General features: G+C 38.3%; 1 protein-coding gene across 1 annotated transcript in view; it reads left to right on the top strand.

Annotated features, from left to right (window-relative positions):
• Positions 1–1707: 1707 nt before the first annotated feature.
• FAM186A (family with sequence similarity 186 member A) overlaps positions 1708–22628 on the top strand; it is a 76140-nt gene continuing 55219 nt past the window's right edge. The window contains 1 exon segment of the mRNA XM_069541233.1: positions 1708–1869. Within this exon segment, the coding sequence (XP_069397334.1) occupies positions 1708–1869 (162 nt within the window).

Raw genomic sequence — 22628 nt, 5'->3', positions numbered from 1 at the left:
TGCACCAACATTCAAATTATAGGGGTCCCAGAGGAAGAAGAGAAAAAGAAAGGGTCTGAGAGAACATTCAGAGAGATTATAGTTGAAAACTTCCCTAACATGGGAAAAGAAATAGCACCCCAAGTCCAGGAAGCGCAGAGAGTCTCATACACGATAAACCTAAGGAGAAACATGCCAAGACACATATTAATCAAACTAACAAAAGTTAAATTCAAAGAAAAAAATATTAAAAGCATCAAGGGAAAAGCAAAAAATAACATACAAGGGAATCCCCGTAAAGTTATCAGCTGATTTTTCAGCAGAAACTCTGCAGGCCAGAAAGGAGTGGCAGGATGTATTTAAAGTAATGAAATGGAAAAACCTACAACCAAGATTACTCTACCGAGCAAGGATCTCATTTAGATTTGATGGAGAAATCAAAAGCTTTACAGACAAGCAAACTCTTAGAGAATTCAGCACCACCAAACCAGCTTTACAACAAAATGCTAAAGGAATTTCTGTAGGTGGGAAACACAAGAGAAGAAAAAGGTCTACAAAAACATACCCAAAACAATAAAGAAAATGGTAATAGGAACATACATATTGATAATTACCTTAAATGTAAATAGATTAAATGTTCCAACCAAAAGACACAGATTGGCTGAATGGATATAAAAACAAGACCTGTATATATGCTGTCTATAAGAGACCCACTTCAGACCTAGGCACACGTACAGACTGAAAGTGAGGTGATGGAAAAAGATATTCCATGCAAATGGAAATCAAAAGAAAGCTGGAGTAGCAATACCCATAAGAGATAAACTAGACTTTAAAATAAAGGCTGTTACAAGAGACAACGAAGGACATTACATAATGATCAAGGGATCAATCAAAGAAGAAGACATAACAATTATAAATATTTATGCACCCAATATTGGAGCACCTCAATACATACAGCAAATGCTAACAACCATAAAAGGGGTAATTGACAGTAACACAATAAAAGTGGGGGACTTTAACACCCCACTTACACCAATGGACAGATCATCCAAACAGAAAATAAATAAGGAAACACAAGCTTTAAATGACACATTAGACCAGATAGACTTAATTGACATTTATAGGACATTTCATCCAAAAGCAGCAGAATACACTTACTTCTCAAGTGCACACAGAACATTCTCCATGATAGATCACATCTTGAGTCACAAATCAAGCTTCACTAAATTTAAGAAAATTGATATCATATCAAGCATCTTTTCCCACCACAACACTATGAAATTAGAAATCAATTACAGGAAAAAAAAACTGTAAAAAAAAGCAAACACGGGCTTCCCTGGTGGCACAGTGGTTGAGAGTCCGCCTGCCGATGCAGGGGACACAGGTTCGTGCCCCGGTCTGGGAGGATCTCACATGCCGTGGAGTGGCTGGGCCTGTGAGCCATGGCCGCTGAGCCTGTGCGTCTGGAGCCTGTGCTCCGCAACAGGAGAGGCCACAGCAGTGAGAGGCCCACGTACTGAAGGCCTCCCCAAGGTCGCTGGGCCCACCCGGGTTGCCCTAGCTGCCACCAAGGGTATCAAAGTTTTAGAAGTTATCAAACCTTTCTGTGCAGTTCTACCAGATACTCAGAAACCTGAAAGGAAAATCCAGTTTAGAAAAAAGGTACTATGGACTCCTATAACTTTCTTCATCTTCTTAGTATGTTGTCAGATACCACTATTTGGAATCATGTCATCAGATTCTGCAGATCCTCTCTACTGGATGGGAGTTATTCTTGCATCCAACAGAGGAACTTTAATGCAATTGGGTATCTCCCCAATTGTAACATCTGGTTTGATTTTGCAGTTGTTAGCTGGAGCCAAAATCATTGAAGTTGGAGATACACCCAAAGTTAGAGCCCTATTCAATGGAGCCCAGAAAAATGAGCTTCAATAAAATTAAAGACCCTTTTCCAAATTTGAAAAAAAAAATAGAAACAAATGACAATGAAAATATGATGACGCAAAACCTATGGGATGCAGCAAAAGCAGTCCTAAGAGGGGAGTTTATAGCAATTCAATCCTACCTCAAGAAACAAGAAAAATCTCAAATAAACAACCTAACCTTACACCTAAAGCAACTAGAGAAGGAACAAAAAAACCAAAAGTTAGTAAAAGGAAAGAAATCATAATAACCAGAGCAGAACTAAATGAAATAGAAATGAAGGAAATAATAACAAACATCAGTGAAACCAAGAGCTGGATATTTGAGAAGATAAACAAAACTGATAAACCTTTAGCCAGACTCATCAAGAAAAAAAGGGGGGGGAAAAAAGGAGAGAATTCAAATCACTAAAATCAGAAATGAAAAAGGAGAAATTACAACTGACACTGCAGAAATAGAAAGGATCATAAGAGACTAATATAAGCAACTATATGCCAATAAAATGGACAACATAGAAGAAATGGTCAAACTCTTAGAAAGGTACAACATTCCAAGACTGAACCAGGAAGAAACAGAAAATATAAAGAGACTAAATCACAAGTAATGAAATTGAAACTGCAATTAAAATCTTCCAACAAACAAAAATCCAGGACCAGATGGCTTCACAGGTGACTTCTATCAAACACTTAGAGAAGAGCTGACACCCATCCTTCTCAAACTCTTCCAAAAATTGCAGAGAAAGGAACACTCCCAAGCTCATTCTACAAGGCCACCATCACCCTGATACCAAAACCAGAAAAAGATACTACGAAAAAAGAAAATTACAGACATATATCACTGATGAAAATAGACGCAAAAGTCCTCAACAAAATACTAGCAAACAGAATCCAACAGCACATTAAAAGGATCATATACCATGATCAAGTGGGATTTAACTGAGGGATGCAAGGATTCTTCAATATATGCAAATCAATCAATGTGATACACCATATTAATAAATTAAAGAATAAAAACCATATGATCATCTCAATAGGTGCAGAAAAAGATTTTGACAAAATTCAACACCCATGTATGAAAAAAACTCTCCAGAAAGTGGGCATAGAAGTTATGCCCTACCTCAACATAATAAAGGCCATAAATGACAAGCCCACAGCAAACATCATTCTCAATGGTGAAAAACTGAAAGCATTTCCTCTAAGATGAGGAACAAGACAAGGCTGTCCACTCTCACCACTATTATTCAATAGAGTTTTGAAAGTCCTATCCACAGCAGTCAGAGAAGAAAAAGAAGTAAAAGTAATCCAAATTGGAAAAGCAGTAAAACTGTCACTGTTTGCAGATGACATGATACTATACCTAGAAAATCCTAAAGATGCCACCAGAAAACTACTAGAGCTAATCAATGAATCTGGTACAGTTGCAGGATAAAAAATTAATGCACAGAAATCTCTTGCATTCCTATACCCTAACAACAAAAAATCAGAAAGAGAAATTAAGGAAACAATCCCATTTACCATTGCAACAAAAAGAGTAAAATACCTAGGAATAAACCTACCTAAGGAGGTAAAAGACCTGTACTCAGAAAACTATAAGACACCAACGAAAGGAATCAAAGATGACACAAACAGATGGAGAGATACACCATGTTCTTGGACTGCAAGAATTAATATTGTGAAAATAACTATACTACCCAAAGAAATCTACAGATTCAATGCAACCCCTATCAAATTACCAATGGCATTTTTCACAGAATTAGAACAAAAAATTTTACAATTTGTATGGGAACACAAAAGACCCTGAATAGCCAAAGCAATATTGAGAAAGAAAAATGGAGCTGGAGGAATCAGGCTCCCTGGCTTCAGACTATACTACAAAGCTACAGTAATCAAGACAGTATGGTACTGGCACAAAAACAGAAATATAGATCAATGGAACAGGATAGAAAGCCTAGAGATAAACCCACACACCTATGGTCACCTAATCCATGATAAAGGAGGCAAGAATATACAGTGGAGAAAGAGAGTCTTTCAATACGTGGTGCTGGGAAAACTGGACAGCTACATGTAAAAGAATGAAATTAGAACACTTCCTAACACCATACACAAAAATAAACTCAAAATGGATTAAAGACCTAAATGTAAGACCGCACCCTATAAAACTCTTAGAGGAAAACATAGGAAGAACACTCCTTGACATAAACGACAGAGAGATCTTTTTTGACCCACCTCCTAGGGTAATGAAAATAAAACCAAAGATAAATAAATAGGACCCAATCAAACTTTTGCACAGCAAAGAAAATCATAAATGAGACAAAAAGACAACCCTCAGAATGGGAGAAAATATTTGCAAATGAAGCAACTGACAAGGAATTATTCTCCAAAATATACAAACAGCTCATGCAGTTCAATATCAAAAAAACAAGCAACCCAATCAAAAATGGGCAGAACACCTAAATAGACATTTCTCCAAAAAAGACATATAGATGGCCAAGAGGCACATGAAAAGCTGCTCAACATCATTAATTATTAGAGAAATGTAGATCAAAACTACAATGAGGTATCACCTGACACCAGTCAGAATGGCCATCATCAAAAAAGCTACAAACAATAAATGCTGGAGAAAAGGGAACCCTCTTGCACTGTTGGTGGGAATGTAAATTGATACAGCCACTATGGAGAACAGTATGGAGGTTCCTTAAAAAACTAAAAATAGAACTACCATATGACCCAGCAATCCCACTACTGGGCATATACCTTGAGAAAACCATAATTCAAGAAGAGACATGTACCACAAGGTTCATTGCAGCACTATTTACAATAGCCAGGACATGGAAGCAACCTAGGTGTCCATTGACAGAAGAATGGATAAAGAAGAAGGGGCACATGTATACAATGGAATATTACTCAGCCATAAAAAGAAATGAAATTGAGTTATTTGTAGTGAGGTGGAGGGACCTAGTGTCTGTCATACAGAGTGAAGTAAGTCAGAAAGAAAAACAAAAGAAACAAATACCATATGCTAACATATATATATATGGAATCTAAAAAAAAAAGGTTCTGATGAACCTAGGGGCAGGACAGGAATAAAGACGCAGACGTAGAGAATGGACTTGCGGACACGGGGGGGGAAGGGTAAGCTGGGACGAAGTGAGAGAGTGGCATGGACATATACACACTACCAAATGTAAAACAGATAGCTAGTGGGAAGCAGCTGCATAGCACAGGGAGATCAGCTTAGTGTTTTGTGACCACCTAGAGGAGTGGGATAGGGAGGGTGGGAAAGAGATGCAGGAGGGGGATATGGGGATATATGTATACATATAGCTGATTCATCTGTTACACAGCAGAAACTAACAGAACATTGTAAAGCAATTATACTCCAATAAAGATGTTAAAAAAAAAAACCCAATCAAAAAATGGGCAGAAGACCTAAATAGGCATTTCTCTAAAGAAGATATACAGATGGCCAACAGGCACATGAAAATATGCTCAACACCATTAATTATTAGGGAAATGCAAATCAAAACTACCGTGAGGCATCACCCCACACCAGTCAGAATGGCCATCATCAAAAAATCTACACCATTAATTATTAGGGAAATGCAAATCAAAACTACCGTGAGGCATCACCCCACACCAGTCAGAATGGCCATCATCAAAAAATCTACAAACAATAAATGCTGGAGAGGGTGTGGAGAAAAGGAAACCCTCTTGCACTGTTGGTGGGAATGTAAATTGATACAGCCACTATGGAGAACAGTATGGAGGTTCCTTAAAAAACTAAAGATAGAACTATCATATGACTCAGCAATCCCACTACTGGGCATATACCCTGAGGAAACCGTAATTCAAAAAGACACATGCACCCCAATGTTCATTGCAGCACTATTTACAATAGTCAGGACATGGAAGCAACCAAGTCCTGATGGATGGAAACATGCATCCATTGACAGATGAATGGATAAAGTAGATGTGGTACATATATACAATGGAATGTTACTCAGCCATAAAAAGGAATGAAATTAGGTCATTTGTAGAGATGTGGATGGACCTAAAGTCTGACTTTACAGAGTGAAGTAAGTCAGAAAGAGAAAAACAAATATCATATATTAATGCATATATGTGGAATCTAGAAAAATGGAACAGATGAACCTATTTGCAGGGCAGGAATAGAGACGCAGACGTAGAGAATGGACATGTGGATGGGAGTGGGGAGGGGAGGTGGGATGAATTGGGAGATTGAGATTGACATATATACACTACCATGTGTAAAACAGATAGCTAGTGGGAACCTGCTGTATAGTTCAGGGAGCTCAGCTCAGTGCTCTGTGGTGACCTAGATGGGTGGGATGGGAGTGGTGGGAGGGAGGTCCAAGAGGCAGGGGATATATGTATACATATAGCTGATTCACTTCATTGTACAGCAGAAACTAGCACAACATTGTAAAGCAACTATACCCCAGTGGGGAAAAAAAGTCTATTTTTTCTGATATTAATATAACGCCCAACTTCTCTTTTGGGTATTACTTACATGGATATCTTTTTCCATCCTTTCAGTTTCAACCTCTTTGGGTCTTTGGACTAAAGTGAGTCTCTTACAGAGGGCATGGATCATTGGTTTTTTATTTATTTTTTATTTTATTTATTTTTGGGGTACGCGGGCCTCTCACCGTTGTGGCCTCTCCAGTTGCGGAGCACAGGCTCTGGACGTGCAGGCTCAGCGGCCATGGCTCACGGGTCCAGCCGCTCTGCGGCATGTGGGATCTTCCCAGACCGGGGCACGAACCCGTGTCCCCTGCATCGGCAGGTGGACTCTCAACCACTGCGCCACCAGGGAAGCCCCATTGGTTTTTTTAAAAATCTGTTCTGCTAATCCCTATCTTTTGATAAAATGGTTTAATCCATTTACATTTAAAGTAATTACTGATAAGGAGGGTTTAACTTTTGCCATTTTGTTATTTGTTTTCTATTTGTGTTATAGCTTTTCCCCCCTCATTTCTTTCATTGCTGTCATCTTTTGTGTTTTTTTAAATTTTTTTTTTTAGTGAAATTTAAAAATTCCCTTCTCATTTCCTTTTGAGTGTATTCTATATTTATTTTCTTTGTGTTTATCATGAGAATTACACATAACTTTGTAAAGTTATACACTCTTAACTTGAATTTATACCAGTTAAACTTTAATAGCATATAGTAACTCTGCCCCTTACTGCTCTGTCCCCACTCCTTTCAATTACTGATATCACAAATTATATCTTCATACAGCGTGTGCCCCCAAACAGACTTGTAATTGTTTTTTAATGTATTTGTATTTTTTAAATCTTTAAAAATTTTTTTCAATTTATTTATTGTATTTTTGGCTGTGTTGGGTCTTCGTTGCTGCACGAGGGCTTTCTCTAGTTGCGGCGAGTGGGCGCTACTGTTTGTTGCAGTGCACAGGCTTCTCAGTGTGGTGGATTCTCTTGTTGCAGAGCACAGGCTCTAGGCACGCAGGCTTCAGTAGTTGTGGCTCTCAGGCTCAGTAGTTGTGGCGCACAGGCTTAGCTGCCCCGCAGCATGTGGGATCTTCACAGTCCAGGGATCGAAGCTGTGTCCCCTGCATTGGCAGGCAGATTCTTATCCACTGCGCCACCAGCGAAAGCCCTGCATTTGTATTTTAAATCACGTAGAAAATAAGAAGTGGCGTTATAAACCAAAATTACATCAATACTAGCTTTTATAATTTCCCATGTATTTGCCTTTACCAAAGATTTTTATTTCTTCACACAACATTGAGTACTTTCATTTCAACCTGAAGGACTCCCTTTAGCATATCTCATAAGGCAGTTCTAGTGGTAATGTACTTTCTCAGCTTTTATCTGATAATGTCTTAAGTTCTTCCTCATGGTTTCTGTAATTTTTTTTCCTTTGACTGGGACATGCTTTCCTATTTATTTGTATACTTTATGATTTTTTTTTGTTGAAAACTGGACATCTGAATCTCATAATGTTGTAAGTCTGGAAATCAGATTCTCCTTCTCTCCCAGGGTGGGTGGTTGTTTTTAGTGTTGTATGGTGTCTACTATGTGCCATGGATCGGCCTGAGGTGTAAATTTCAGCTCTTCTCAGGTGTTTTCCGAAACTGCATCTTTTTATGGGCATGCTTGGTGACTTTCTAAGTTCCCTTGAAAATACAGTTGCATTTGAATGCTCTAATCTTTAAATGTCTGGCTCCCAAAAGGGGAAAAAGGAAAAGTAAGGGGAAAAACCCCTGAAACTGTCTGTTTAAATCCCCTGAAAGAAGCTTCCACCCAGTGCAGGTTAAAATGGTAGCTTGCCTTTGTATCTGCACCTCTGTGATTTAAAACAGCAGTTCATAATCAGAACACAGATCTCTCATATTTGGAGGACAAGATTCTTATTGCCCATCCTGGCTCTTGTAAGCTGCTCTAGGAACACTTCCTGTCACAGGCATGGAGGGTAGGAAATGAATAGCTGCTACCATGTTAAAGGCTGCAATTGAATGAAATTGCCCATAGTTTACTGGCCAAGTCTTCCTTTGAAAGATGGAAACCATTGAACAGACTCCAGAATTCCAAAACAGTTAAATCAGACAGATTCTGCCAACACAGTTGTTGTCTAGTTGGAGAGATAGATTCCTCATGCTTTCTACTCAGCCATCTTCCTTGGTGTCACTCCTCCTGCGTGATATTGTTTGATCGAATATCAGATATTGTAATTTTTATCTTGTTAGGTGCTGGGTATTTTTCTAATCTTATAAATATTCTCAAATTTTGAGAACACAGTTAAGTTATGCAGAAGTAGTTTGAGCCTTTTGAATCTTCCTTTTGTGCGTTGTTATGTGAGACTATAACAGCATTTACCCTACGCTTAATTTTGTTCCCACTACCACTGAGGCAAAAATCCTTCTGAGTACTCTACCAGTTGTCCCAGGAGCTAAGCTTTCTACTCCAGCTGAGAACAGAAAATACTCCTTCTCCCTATGTGACCTCTGGGGATTGTTTCTATTACCCTTTTAGGTGGCCCTCTTTTAGTTGTTTCAGATAAGAGAATAAATCTGGCCCATGTGTCTTTATCTAGGGTAGTAACATAGGTTAAATTCTTCTTTTGAAAACTTTAAAAATTATAATAAACATAAGTGAGAACTCACAGTTGAAAAACTCAACAATTATCACGAAGTGAACAAACTCTGAAATTAAAAACAAAACAATTATCTGCATTACAGAAACCTCCTGATTTCCTCTGAAGACAACTATTATCCTGACCTTTAACATTCTAGGTTAGCTTTTCCTGATAAATAGAAGCACACAGTACATATTTAATGTCTGGCTTCTTTTGCTTAATACTAAGTTCATGAGATTCTTTATATGAAGCTATAGTTTATTTTTATCACTGTCATTCTATTTTATGATTTTATCCATTCTGCTACTTTTGTCTACTACAAATAATATTGCAATAAACATTTTTGTGAACATCTTTTGATGCATGTAAGCATGCATTTCATCTACGAATGAAATTGCTGGGCAATCAGCTATGTATAGACTCAACTTTAGTAAATAATGCAAAATAGGTTTTTTTCTTTAAGCTTTTTACTTCAAGTTAATTTTAGATTTAAAGAAGAGCCCCAAAAATAGCACAGAGTTTCCATGTATCTCTAACCCAGCTTCCCTTAAGGTTAACATCTTATATAACCATAGTAAAATTGTTGAAACCAGGAAATTAAAATTGATAAAATACTCTTAAAGATCTCATTTGAATTTTACCAGTTTTTCCACCAATATTCTTTTTCTGTAACCAGATCCTATCCAGGGTCTCATATGACGTTTACTTGTTTCTCCTTATTCCTCTGCAGTCTTTACTATTTCCTTAGACATTTACTCATTGTCCTTCATGACCTTGATATTTTCAAAGAATATTACTTTTCTGAATGTCTATCAATTTTTAGTTTCTCTAATATTTTTCATGGTGGGACTGAGGTTATGCATTTTGGGGTCAAGAATATACACTAGAAATGATCTGTGTCCTCAGTACATCATATTACAGTGTTTTGTGGTATGACTAATGTTGAACTTGGTCACTTGGTTAAAGTGGCTTGTTCACTGTAAAGTTACTATTTTTCCCTTTGTAGTTAAGAAATATCTTGGGGCACTTCCCTGGTGGCACAGTGGTTAAGAATCCACCTGCCAATGCAGGGGACATGGGTTCGAGCCCTGGTCCAGTAAGATCCCACATGCCGCAGAGAAACTAAGCCTGTGAGCCACAACTTCTCAGCCTGAGCTCTAGAGCCCACGAGCCACAACTACTGAAGCCTGCATGCCTAGAGCCTGTGCTCCTCAACAAGAGAAGCAACCACAATGAGAAGCCAGCACACTGCAACGAAGACCCAATGCAGCCAAAAATAAATAAATACATTTATAAAAAAAAAAAAAGAAATATCTTGGGGAAGATACTTTGAGATTATGCACATTCTGTACCTTCTCAAACTTTTGTCCACTTTTTGGAATCCACTGATAAATATTGTCTGCAACAATTATTACTGTGGTGTTTACCTAATGGTAATTTTTAAATTTCCTTCTTTCATATTTATTAATTGGAAGTCAGTTGCAAGGAAGAGCTACCTCTTCCATTTATTTACTTACATATACTGATAGGTTGATAGATATTTATTCTAGCCTGTGGGGTTATTATTCAAACTATGTGTGTGTGTGTGTGTGTGTGTGTGTGTGTGTGTGTGTGTGTGGCTTCAATAGTTCCAGATTGGCCCATTAGGAGCACCTTCAGATTGATTCCTGTGTCCTTTCAACAAGTGGCTATCTATCTATTTATCTATCTATCTATCTGCATTTCATTACTTTTTGGAAGCATAACTTTTACATTCCCAGCCCAGCCCTGGAATCAATGACTTTTCCAAAAGCCCTGGTTCCTTTTACTGGAGAATGATGTTTAGAAACCAAACCTTTGGCTAGGTGTGTTCATTACTATCCAAGTGTCATTTCTTCTAGGCCCTCTCAGCAAGAAAAGAGCTAGGAAATATATATATGTGTATTAACCCATGTATATATAGATATTTATATTTATATAACTATCTCTCTCTGTATATATATTTAATATATGGTTTTATACTGATAGTTCAGATTCCAGTCCTGTACCACAGGGTTTATGTTACTCTTTTCTTGTTCCTTATTTGTTACTTCTTTCCCCAAGAGTTAGAATCCCAGTTCTAGTTATCTACAGTATATTTATTTATTTGTTCATTCCTAGCGTACACATAGTTTCAGAGTTGCTAACTCATAAGCCTACAAGAAACACGTTTACTGACTAGTACGGCATATATGTATCATTCTTTAACATTACATTATTCAGCCAAGATATTGTTTTCCAAAGTTACTAGCTAGTTCTTTTCTTCTCAGTGTGGTTATGTTATTCACTTGTATACAACTAGGTTCAATTGTTAGTATTTGTATCCATTCCTTGTCACCCCATATATTGGTTGGTTTTAATAGTTTTTTTTTTATCAAGTATGTGAAGGGTATGTGAAATATTACTATGGTGATACAAGGCAGAGCTATACAAAAAGATATACTCAGAAAAATGTCACTTCCTCCTCATCCCTGTTGCCCCATTCTTATTCCTCCTTTCCTTCCACCCATTTCCGACATATATCCTGTATATAACCAATCTCTTTAGCATCTAGCTTATTCTTCTTGTATTTCTTCCACATAAATGAGCAGATTCCTGTGTAATTTCTTATATTCTCTCTTTTCTGCACAAAATGCAGCATACAATAGTTATTCTTGTTTGCTTTATTTTTTTCACTTTAACTCTGTGTCCTGGAGATCATACCAATTCAAAGAGATCTTCCTTATTCTTTTATAGCCGTATAATAATCCATTATGTGGGTAGATGGTAGTTGATTCAATCACTCTCTTGTGTATGGATATTTAGGTTGTTTGCAATATTTTGTAATTCAAGCATTGATTCAATGAATAACCTTGTGTATATATATTTTCATGTGGTTAAATGTATACCTTCAAGGTAGATCCTTAGAAGTGGGGTTGGTGGGTTGAAATGTAAATGCATGTGTAGTTCTGTTAAGTAATAACAAAGTTCCTTCCATAAAAGTTGTACCAATTAGCATTTCCACCAGCAGCATGTTTTGCAAATATTTATTCCCAGTCTGTGGCTTGACTTTTTCTTTTCTTTTCCTTTTTAATAAATTTATTTATTTATTTTTGGCTGCATTGGGTCTTCGTTGCTGTGCACAGGCTTTCACTAGTTGCGGAGAGCAGGGGCTACTCTTCATTGTGGTGCATGGGCTTCTCATTGCAGTGGCTTCTCTTGTTGCAGAGCACAGGCTCTAGGCACATGGGTTTCAGTAGTTGTGGCACGTGGGCTCAGCAGTTGTGGCTCACGGGCTCTAGAGCGCAGGCTAAGTAGTTGTGGCACATGGGCTTAGTTGCTCTGCAGTATGTGGGATCTTCCTGGACCAGGGCTCGAACCCATGTCCCCTGCATTGGCAGGTGGATTCTTAACCACTGTGCCACCAGGGAAGTCCCTGACTTTTAATTCTCTTAACAGTGTTTTCAAAAGAGCAGAAGTCTAAACTTTTTGTGAAACCCAAGTTATGAATTTGTTTTTTTATCAATTGTGCTTTGATGTCATATCCAAGAAATCTTTGCCTAACCCAAGGTTACAAATATTTTCTCCTTTGTTTTCTTAGTTTTATAGTGTTGATTTTACATTTGGGTCTATGGTCCATTTGACTTAATTTTTTAATATTGTATGAGATATGGATAAACATTTAAAAAATTGTTTTGGTCATATAGATATCCAATTATTCCAAAACAATGTGTTGAAAAAACAATCCTTTTGGGAGACTTATGATTTCTGTTTCTGTATATGAGGAGCTTGGAAGTCACCATTCCATCCTAACAAGTAAAAAGCTGAAAAATCAACTCTTCTTGGATCCGTAAGAGAGGTGAGGACATGGGTCAAACCACTGCACTCAAGACTGGAGAGACAGGGGAGTACAAGGAGTCAACGGATTACTGGAGGAGAGAACTCACAAGCAGAAACTGCTGTGGGAACAAGTGCTGGAGTAGGAAAACCTGAATTGTGATTAACAATTGCTGCAGGCTCAGTGTAGGTGAGTCTGGGAGTTTAAAATTCCAGGGAGACCCAATCATAGGAGGGACCCCGTCACTTTCATGAATTTTACCTACAAGAGCTTGAACAGGTTCTCACAGTAAATATCCGAGAAAAATCCCCTTGTGCTTTTGGCAAGGGGAGGAAAAAAGTATACATTTTGAAATATGCCAGAGCACTCTGTTCTTAACAAGGGCTGCCCTCAGGAGAAACTATTTAACCACAGCCAGATCTGCTGGGATTTTATCAGAACCTAATATACCTGGGGGAAGGATAATACCTAATTCCAACTTGCTTTTGCCATTGGGTCCCACCTAAGTGGGGGAAAAGCTAAGAAGCACTGAGGAAGTTCACAGTCCAGAGCATAGGCTCTCCCAAAGACTGGACTATACAATGTTTCCCCTTCCCCCACACCTTACCACCACACCACTAAAGACCTGTTTACCAGAATTCTTCTCACACAGTACATCATGTATAAATTTCAACAAAAAATTATAAAGCATGCTAAAAGGAAAAAAGCACAATTTGAAGAGACAGAGTAAGCATCACAATCAGACATGGCAGGGATTTGGAATTATAACACTGGAAATTTAAAATAATAATGGTTTATATGCTAAAGCCTCTAATGGAAAAAGGAGACAACATGCAAGGACAGACGGATAAGCAACTATACTCAAAAAAACAAAAAAACAACAAAAAAACAGATGGATAATGTAAGCAGAGATGCAAATCCTAGGAAAGAACCGAAAAGAAATGCTAGAGATCAAACACACTGTAACAGAAATGGAGAATGCCTTTAATGGGCTCATTAGTAGATTGGAGATAGCTGAGGAAAGAATCTCTGAACACAAGGATATGAAAATAGAAGCCTCCAAAACTGAAAAGCAAAGAGAACAAAGACTGGGAAAAAAAGAAAAAAACAACAGAATATCGGAAGACTGTGGGACAACTACAAAAGGTGTAATCGATGTGTAATTAGAATACCAGGAGAGGAGGGAAAGGAACAGAAGCAATATTGGAAGCAATATTTACTGAGACTTTCCCCAAATTGATGTCAGACATCAAACCACAGATCTAGGAATCTCAGCGAAAACCAGGCAGGATAAATGCCTCCCAAACTACACTTAGGTATATCATTTTCAAACTTCATAAAACCAAAAAAATCCTAAAAGAAACTGGGGAAGGGGGGCAAGAATCTTATCTATAGGGGAACAAAGGTAAGAATTTTACATCTATTTCCCAGAAACCATTCAAGCAAGAGAATGGAGTGTAATATCTAAAGTGTTTAGAGAAAAAACCCACCAACCTAGAATTCTGTACCCTGCAAATGTACCAATCAAAACTGAAAGAGAGGGCTTCCCTGGTGGTGCAGTGGTTGAGAGTCCGCCTGCCAATGCAGGGGACGCAGGTTCGTGCCCCGGTCGGGGAAGATCCCATGTGCCGCGGAGCAGCTGGGCCCGTGAGCCATGGCCGCTGAGCCTGCGCGTCCGGAGCCTGTGCTCCACAACAGGAGAGGCCACAACAGTGAGAGGCCTGCTTACCGCAAAAAAAAAAAAAAAAAAGTGAAGGAGAAATACTTTCTCAGACAAACAAAATTTGAGGAAATTTGGTGCCAATAAACCTGTCTTGCAAGAAATGTTTGAAGTACTTCTTTAGAGGGAAGGAAAATAATATAGATCAGAAATTCTGATCTTTTTTTTTAATAAATGTATTTATTTTTGGTCATGTTTGGTCTTCATTGCTGCACGTGGGCTTTCTCTAGTTGTGGCAAGTGAAGGCAACTCTTTGTTGCGGTGCGCGGACTTCTCATTGAAGTGGCTCCTCTTGTTGTGGAGCACGGGCTCTAGGCATGTGGGCTTCAGTAGTTGTGGCTCGCGGGCTCAGTAGTTGTGGCTCGTGGGCTCTAGAGTGCAGGCTCAGTCGTTGTGGCGCACGGGCTTAGTCGCTCCGCGGCATGTGGGATCTTCCCGGGCCAGGGATCAAACCTGTGTCCCCTGCATTGGTGGGCAGATTCTTAACCACTGCACCACCAGGGAAGCCCAGAAATTCTGATCTTCAGTAAGAAAGAGCATTGTAGAAGGAATAAGCAAAGATAAAATAGAAACCTTTCTTTCTTTTTTTTAAAAATAAATTTATTTATTTATTTACTTTAGTTTTGGCTGTGCTGGGTCTTCATTGCTGCGCGTGAGCTTTCTCTAGCTGTGGCAAGCAGGGGATACTGTTTGTTGCGGTGTATGGGCTTATCGTTGCAGTGACTTCTCTTTGTTGCGGAGCACGGGCTCTAGGCGCACAGGCTTCAGTAGTTGTGGCATGCAGGCTCAGTAGTTGTGGCTCGCGGGCTCTAGAGTGCAGGCTCAGTAGTTGTGGTGCATGGGCTTAGTTGCCCCGTGGCCTGTGGGATCTTCCTGGACCAGGGCTCGAACCCATGTCCCCTGCATTGGCAGGTGGATTCTCAACCACTGCACCACCAGGGAAGTCCCAAAATTTTTATTTTTCTTATTCTTAATTGCTCTAACAGATAACAGTTTGCTCAAAATAATAGCAACAAATGTATTTGACTACGTATGCTTGTGTATATATTGTATATATATGTGCTTATGTGTCCTGGTATAAAAGGGAAATGAATGATAGCAATAATACAAAGGATGAGAGGGAGGAATTAGGATTATTTTGTTATTATAAGGTACTCACACTACATGTGAAGTGATATAATGTTACTTGAAAATGGACTTCAATTAGTTTTAAGAATATATTGAAAACTCTAAGGCAATCACTAAAAAAAAAAAAGAAAAAAGAAGTATAGGTGATATACTAAGGAGAAATGAGCATAATATAAAATGCTCAATGAAAACCACAAAAGGCAGAAATAGAGTGGAATACAAATATAGAAAAAGGAGGGCAAAAAATAGAAAACAGTAACAAACATGATAGATGTTAACCCAACTAGCACTAGAAAAAGATCTAAAATCAATAACTTAAGTTTTCACTTTGGGAAACTAGAAAAGGAAGAGCAAATTAAATCCAAAGAGAGCAGAAGAAAAGAAATAAAATTAGTGCCAAAATCAATAAAATTGGAAACAGGAAATCAATAGAGAAAATCAATTAAACCAAAGCTCATTTTTTGAAAACAATAAAATTGATAAGCCTCTAGCCAGGCTAACTAGGGAAAAAAAAAAAAGAGAGAGAGAGGACACAAATTACTAATATCAGAGATGAAAGTGGTAACATTCCACTACAAATTACATGAACATTAAAAGGATAATAAAGGAATAATATGAATAAATCTGTGCCCCCCCCAATTTGATAACCTAGATGAAATGGACCAATTTCTTAAAAGACTTATTTTTGACGTTATGGTGAAGAGTATTTTTTGAAAGACTTTATATTTTTTGGAGCAGTTTTAGGTCCACAGGAAAATTAAGAGGAAGGTACAGAGATTTCCCATATACCCCCCTTTCAAAAATACATACCCTTCTCCATTATTAACAACCCCCAAGAGAGTGGTACATTTATTACAATTGATGAACCTACATTGACACATCATGATCACCCAAAGTCCATGGTTTACATCAGGGTTCATTCTTTGTGCTGTACATTTTATAGGTTTGGACAAATATATAATGACATGTATCCATCATGATAGTATCATACAGAGTATTTTCATTGTCCTAAAAATCCTCTGTGGGCTTCCCTGGTGGCGCAGTGGTTGAGAGTCCGCCTGCTGATGCAGGGGACACGGGTTCATGCCCCAGTCTGGGAAGATCCCACATGCCGCAGAGCGGCTAGGCCCGTGAGCCATGGCCGCTGAGCCTGCGCGTCTGGAGCTCCGCAACGGGAGAGGCCACAACAGCGAGAGGCCCGCGTACCGCAAAAAAAAAAAAAAAAAAAAAAAAAAAAAAATCCTCTGTGCTCCACCTATTCATGCCTCACCATCCTCCCTGACCCTTGACAACCACTGATGTTTTTACTGCCTCCACTTTTGCCTTTTCCAAAATGTGATATGTTGGAATCATAGAGTAGGTAGCCTTTTCGGATTGGCTTCTTTTACTTAGCAACATGCATTTAAGGTTCCTCCATGTCTTGATAACTCTCTTTTTTCAGTGCTGAATAATATTCCATTGTCTGGACAAACCACAGTTTATTAATCCATTTACCTATTGAAGGACATCTTGTTGTTTCCAAGTTTTGGCAATTATGAATAAAGCTGCTATAAATATTGGTGAATGTTATTGTTTTTCAATTTCAATTTCCAGTTATTCATTGCTAGTATATAGAAATAGAATTTAAAAAATTTTTATTGTTCAGAGATTCTGAAAATATGAATTACTAATTATTTGCTTATCTTCAATTTCATCCACTTTTTCTCTGGCCCTTTTTGACTTTTCTCTTATGTCCTTCATCATTTTGGTTATCTTCTTGACTTCAATGACCCTTATTAAATTGACATTTGAGTCTATTCTCCCTTGGGGCACCTTGTAATTTATAGTTTATTTCTGAGACAATTTTATATTTTTCTTTCTTTTTTTCCCTGATGAGCCAACAGATATCTTTAGTTTATTTTTTAATAATCTTTCTGTCTAGTTTTATTAAGATATAATTGATATATAACATTGTATTAGTTTAAGATGTGCAGCATAATGATTTGCTATATGTATACATTGTGAAATGATTACCACAATAAATTTAATTAACATCCATCATTTCACAGTTACAAAATTTTTTCCTTGTGATAAAAATTTTTAAGGTCTACTCTCTTAACAACTTTCAAATATGCATACAGTACTGTTAACTATAGTCGCCATGCTGTACATTGCATCTCCAGAACTTATTCATGTTACAACTAGAAGTTTGTACCTTTGACCACCTTTACCCATTTCATCCACCCCCCAACCCTCACATCTGGCAACAACCAATCTGTTCTCTGTATTTATGAACTTAGTTTTTTTGGATTCCACATATAAGTGAGATAATACAGTATTTGTGTTTCTCTGACTTATTTCACTTAGCACAATACCCTCCAGGTCCATCCATGTTGTCATAAATGGTAGGATTTCCATTTTATATGGCTGAATAATATTACACACACACACACACATATATATGTATATATATATATACATGGGCCCAGCTGCTCTGCGGCATGTGGGATCTTCCCAGACCGGGGCACGAACCCATGTCCCCTGCATCGACAGGCGGACTCTCAACCACTGCGCCACCAGGGAAGCCCTTCCCTGTAATTTTTTTTTTTTTTTTGCCATGTTGGGTCTTTGTTGCTGCGTGCAGGCTTTTCTCTGGTTGCGGTGAGCGGGGGCTACTCTTCATTGCTGTGTGCGGGCTTCTCATTGCACTGGCTTCTCTTGTTGCAGAGCACGGGCTCTAGGTGTGTGGGATTCAGTAGTTGTGGCACGTGGGCTCAGTAGTTGTGGCTCACAGGCTCTAGAGCTCAGGCTCAGTAGTTTTGGTGCACAGGCCTAGTCACTCCACAGCATGTGGGAACTTCCCAGACCAGGGCTTGAACCCGTGTCCCCTGCATTGGCAGGCGGATTCTTAACCACTGCACCACCTTCTCTGTAGTTTTGATCAGTCTCCCTTTGCTCATTATAAAGCTCTGCAGCAGGGCAGGGATGGGGTGGGAGTATGTGCGACTGGGTAACTGGTATTTTCTTCTCTCGTTTTACTTACAGTCATCTTGCGTTTTCAGAACTCTCTTTCAGCGATGTATGTATATATTTGCATTGAATTTTCATACATGTGATGTTATTCTGTATCTTTTAGGAAAGAGATTTAGAAAGATTATTTGCTACATGACCTCCATTGTTTGCAGTTACCCAGAAGTCCCAAAGAGTTCTTTTTTTAAAAAAATATTTATTTATTTATTTATTTGGCTGTGTCGGGTCTTAGTTGCTGCACTTGGGATCTTCGATGTGGCACACAGGATCTTTTGCTGCAGAGCATGGGCTTATCTCTAGTTGTCGTGCACAGGCTCCAGAGCACGCGCGGGCTCAGTAGTTTCACCACACGGGCTTAGTTGCCATGAGGCGTGTGGGATCTTAATTCCCCAGCCAGGGATCGAACCCACGTCCCCTGAATTGGAAGGTGGATTCTTTTCTTTTTTTTTTTTGGCTGCGCTGGGTCTTCATTACTGCACACGATCTTTCTCAAGTTGTGGCGAGCGGAGGCTACTCTTCATTGTGGTGAGCAGGCTTTTCATTGTGGTGGCTTCTCTTGCTGTGGAGCACAGGCTCTAGGTGTGAGTGTTTCAATAATTGCAGCACTTGGGCTCAGTAGTTGCGTCACATGGGCCCCAGAGCACACAGGCTTCAGTAGTTGTGGCACATGGGCTCAGTAGTTGTGGTGCATGGGCTCTAGAGCGCAGGCTCAGTAGTTGTGGTGCACGGGCTTAGTTGCCCCTTGGCATGTGGAATCTTCCCGGACCAGGGATCGAACCCATGTCCCCTGCATTGGCAAGCAGATTCTTAACCACTGGACCACCAGGGAAGCCCCCCAAAGAGTTTTTTTAAGTGGTTGTACCAAATAGACTTCCACGAACAATCTATAAGAATGCCATGACTCTGTAGCATTACCAGTACTTCATATTACAGTCTTTGATTTTTAGCCATTCCAATGGGTATATGATACTATGTTATTATGGTTTTCATTTGCATTTTATTAGTTACTAATGAAATTGAACACATTTTCTTGTGATTTTTGATCATTTGGACATTTTCTTTATTGAAATACTATTCATGTCTTTTGCTTAGTCTTTCTATCGGGTTCCATTAATTTGTAAGTGTTCTTTATATGTTCTGGATTCAAGTCCTTCACTAATAATATGGCCTGCAACTATTTTCTCTTACTCTGTGGATTTCCTTTCATGCTCCTCATTGTGCCTGTTGACTAATGCAATTTCTTAAATTTTAATGTAATCCAATTTATTTCTCTTTTACTTTATGCTTAGTGCTTCTTGCATTTTATATATGAAAAAAGTAATGAAAATATATTTATATGTTGTGTTTACCTTTCACATTTAGATCTACAATCCACCTGGAATTAAATTTTGTTTATGATGTGAAGTAGAGATTAGAACTTGAATTTTAACTAGACACAAGCTTGGGGGAACGAGACAAGTCCAGGGTTCAAGTAAGGTGGGAGGTCAGAACACAGAACTTTGCATGTAATTGGGACCTTTGATAGACAATATCCTCAGTAAATTAACTATATTCCACTGCCCAATACTACAAGGTAATAATAAGAAAGCTTACTGGTTCAGTCTTGGGCCTGGAAGGTAGAGAAGAAAAGAAAATCTCTTAGAATGCCTACCAATAGATTGGTGCTCATATGAGTTTGGAACTAGAATTCATGCTAACTCTGTATCCCCCTAAAAATCAAGTTGGAATTTTAAAAAAATCACAAGGGATCTTGCCAAAAATGAATATATAGATCTATAGATCCTGCCCAAGGGGAATTATTTTAAACACAAGACAATGTATTTTCAGCCATGAAGTTTTTTTGTTTTGTTTTGTTTTTTATTTGGCTGTATGCAGGGCAGGTGGTATCTTAGTTCTCCAACCAGGGATCCAACCCATGTCCCCTGTATTGGAAGGGCAGAGTCTTAACCACTGGACCACAAGGGATGTCTCCAGCAAAGAAGTTTTATGGAAGAGGAAATAGGCTACAATGATCAAGATTTAGCAGAAACAAGAATCTAAGAAATCACACCCACCAACACTGGATTTTTAAAATTGTCAGATGTAGAAGTTAAGCTCATTTACCATGTTTAAAAGAATAAAAATGACCAGAATACAATAAGATTAAAATTCTCTCAAAGTGAGCAGGAAGTTTTGAAAAATACCAAATAGAATTTCTTTTTTTTTTAATAAATAAATTTATTTATTTTTGGCTGTGGTGGGTCTTTGTTGCTGCGTGTGGGCTTTCTTTAGTTGTGGCAAGCGGGGGTTACTCTTTATTATGGTGCGTGGGCTTCTCATTGTGGTGGCTTCTCTTGTTGCGGAGCACAGGCTCTATGCGTGGGCTTCAGTAGTTGTGGCACGTGGGCTCAGTAGTTGTGGTTCTCAGGCTCTAGAGTGCAGGCTCAGTAGTTGTGGCGCACGGGCTTAGTTGCTCCGTGGCCTGTGGGATCTTCCTGGACCAGGGCTTGAACCCACGTCCCCTACAATTGGCAGGTGGATTCTTAACCACTGCGCCAGCAGGGAAGCCACCAAATAAAATTTCTAAACATAAAAATATTAAAATCACAAACTCAATAGACAGGTGAAATAGCAGATTAAACACTAAAGAAAGAGTTAATAAACTGAGAAAATTGTGAAGAAATTATTAAGAATGCAGCTCATGGGGAATTCCCTGGTGGTCCAGTCATTGGGACTTGGTGCTTTCACTGCCATGGACCTGGGTTCAATCCCTGGTCGGGGAACTAAGATCCCACAAGCCACGCAGCATGGCCAAAAAAAAAAAAAAAAAAAAAAAGAATGCAGCTCAGAGAGATGAAAAAATTGAAACCACAAAAGAGGGGTTAACCAACATGAAGATCCAATATATTCTAGTCAGACTTTCAGAAGGAGAAAATAGAAAAGACTGGAGAGAGGTAATACATAAATAAATAATGGCTGAGAATTTTACGTATTAGATAAAAGACACCAATATTCAGATTCAGGTATCCCAAAGAATCCCAAGCAAGGTAACAAAAATCAAGTCAATATTTAAATACATAGTTGTGAGACAGCAGAAAACCAATGACAAAGATTGCATCTTAAAAGCAGGCAGAGAATAAAGTCAGATTCCTACAAAGTGATGGCATTTATTCTCCCAGCTATCTCAAGAGTAACAATGGATACCAAAGATAATGGGATAACAACTTCAAAGCTTTGAGAATAAACAACTCTCAACCTAGAATTGCATATCCAGCAAAAAATCTTTCAAGTATGAGGGTGAAATAAAGACATTTTCAGACAATGAGAAATTTAGAGAGTTTGCTACTAATAGACCCTCACTTAAGGAACTTCTAAAGGATGTTTCTGAGGAAGAAGGAAGGTAATTACAGAGAAGTTTAATATGAAAAAAGGTGTAATGAGAAAATAAAATTGTACACATAGGCAAATATAAAGAAATCAGGTATATAAAACAATAACAATAAAACAATAATAATGTCTAATTTGTGGAGCTTTACAAAAATAGAAATAAAATACTGGACAACAATAACATATTAAAAAGAGATTGATCAGAGCTAAAGCATTAAGATACTTGTACTATCCAAGATGCGTATTGATATTGATTTACCTTAGACTGTGTTAATTTATAAATATATGTGTTGAAATTTTTAAGGAAGCTATTACTAAGAGAAAAAAATCAATTCAAAAGTCAGCAAGAAAGGTGAAAAACTTAGAACAGTAAGTATTCTAATCAGTCTTATTTAGTGCTTTGTAATCATTCTAATTAGAAATAACGTGAATGATTATGGATGGTAAAAATGAAGCAAATATATCAATCTGCTGGACCTGGATCTGTTTACCTTTCTCTTAGTCTTCTCTGAATTATGTGGCATGGGAAGGAATGAAGGAGAGGTGGACA

The sequence above is a fragment of the Delphinus delphis genome, chromosome 11 (assembly GCF_949987515.2).
Source record: "Delphinus delphis chromosome 11, mDelDel1.2, whole genome shotgun sequence".
NCBI lineage: Eukaryota > Metazoa > Chordata > Mammalia > Artiodactyla > Delphinidae > Delphinus > Delphinus delphis.
Note: the sequence above shows the minus strand (reverse complement) of the source record. Positions and strands in the feature narration are given on the sequence as shown.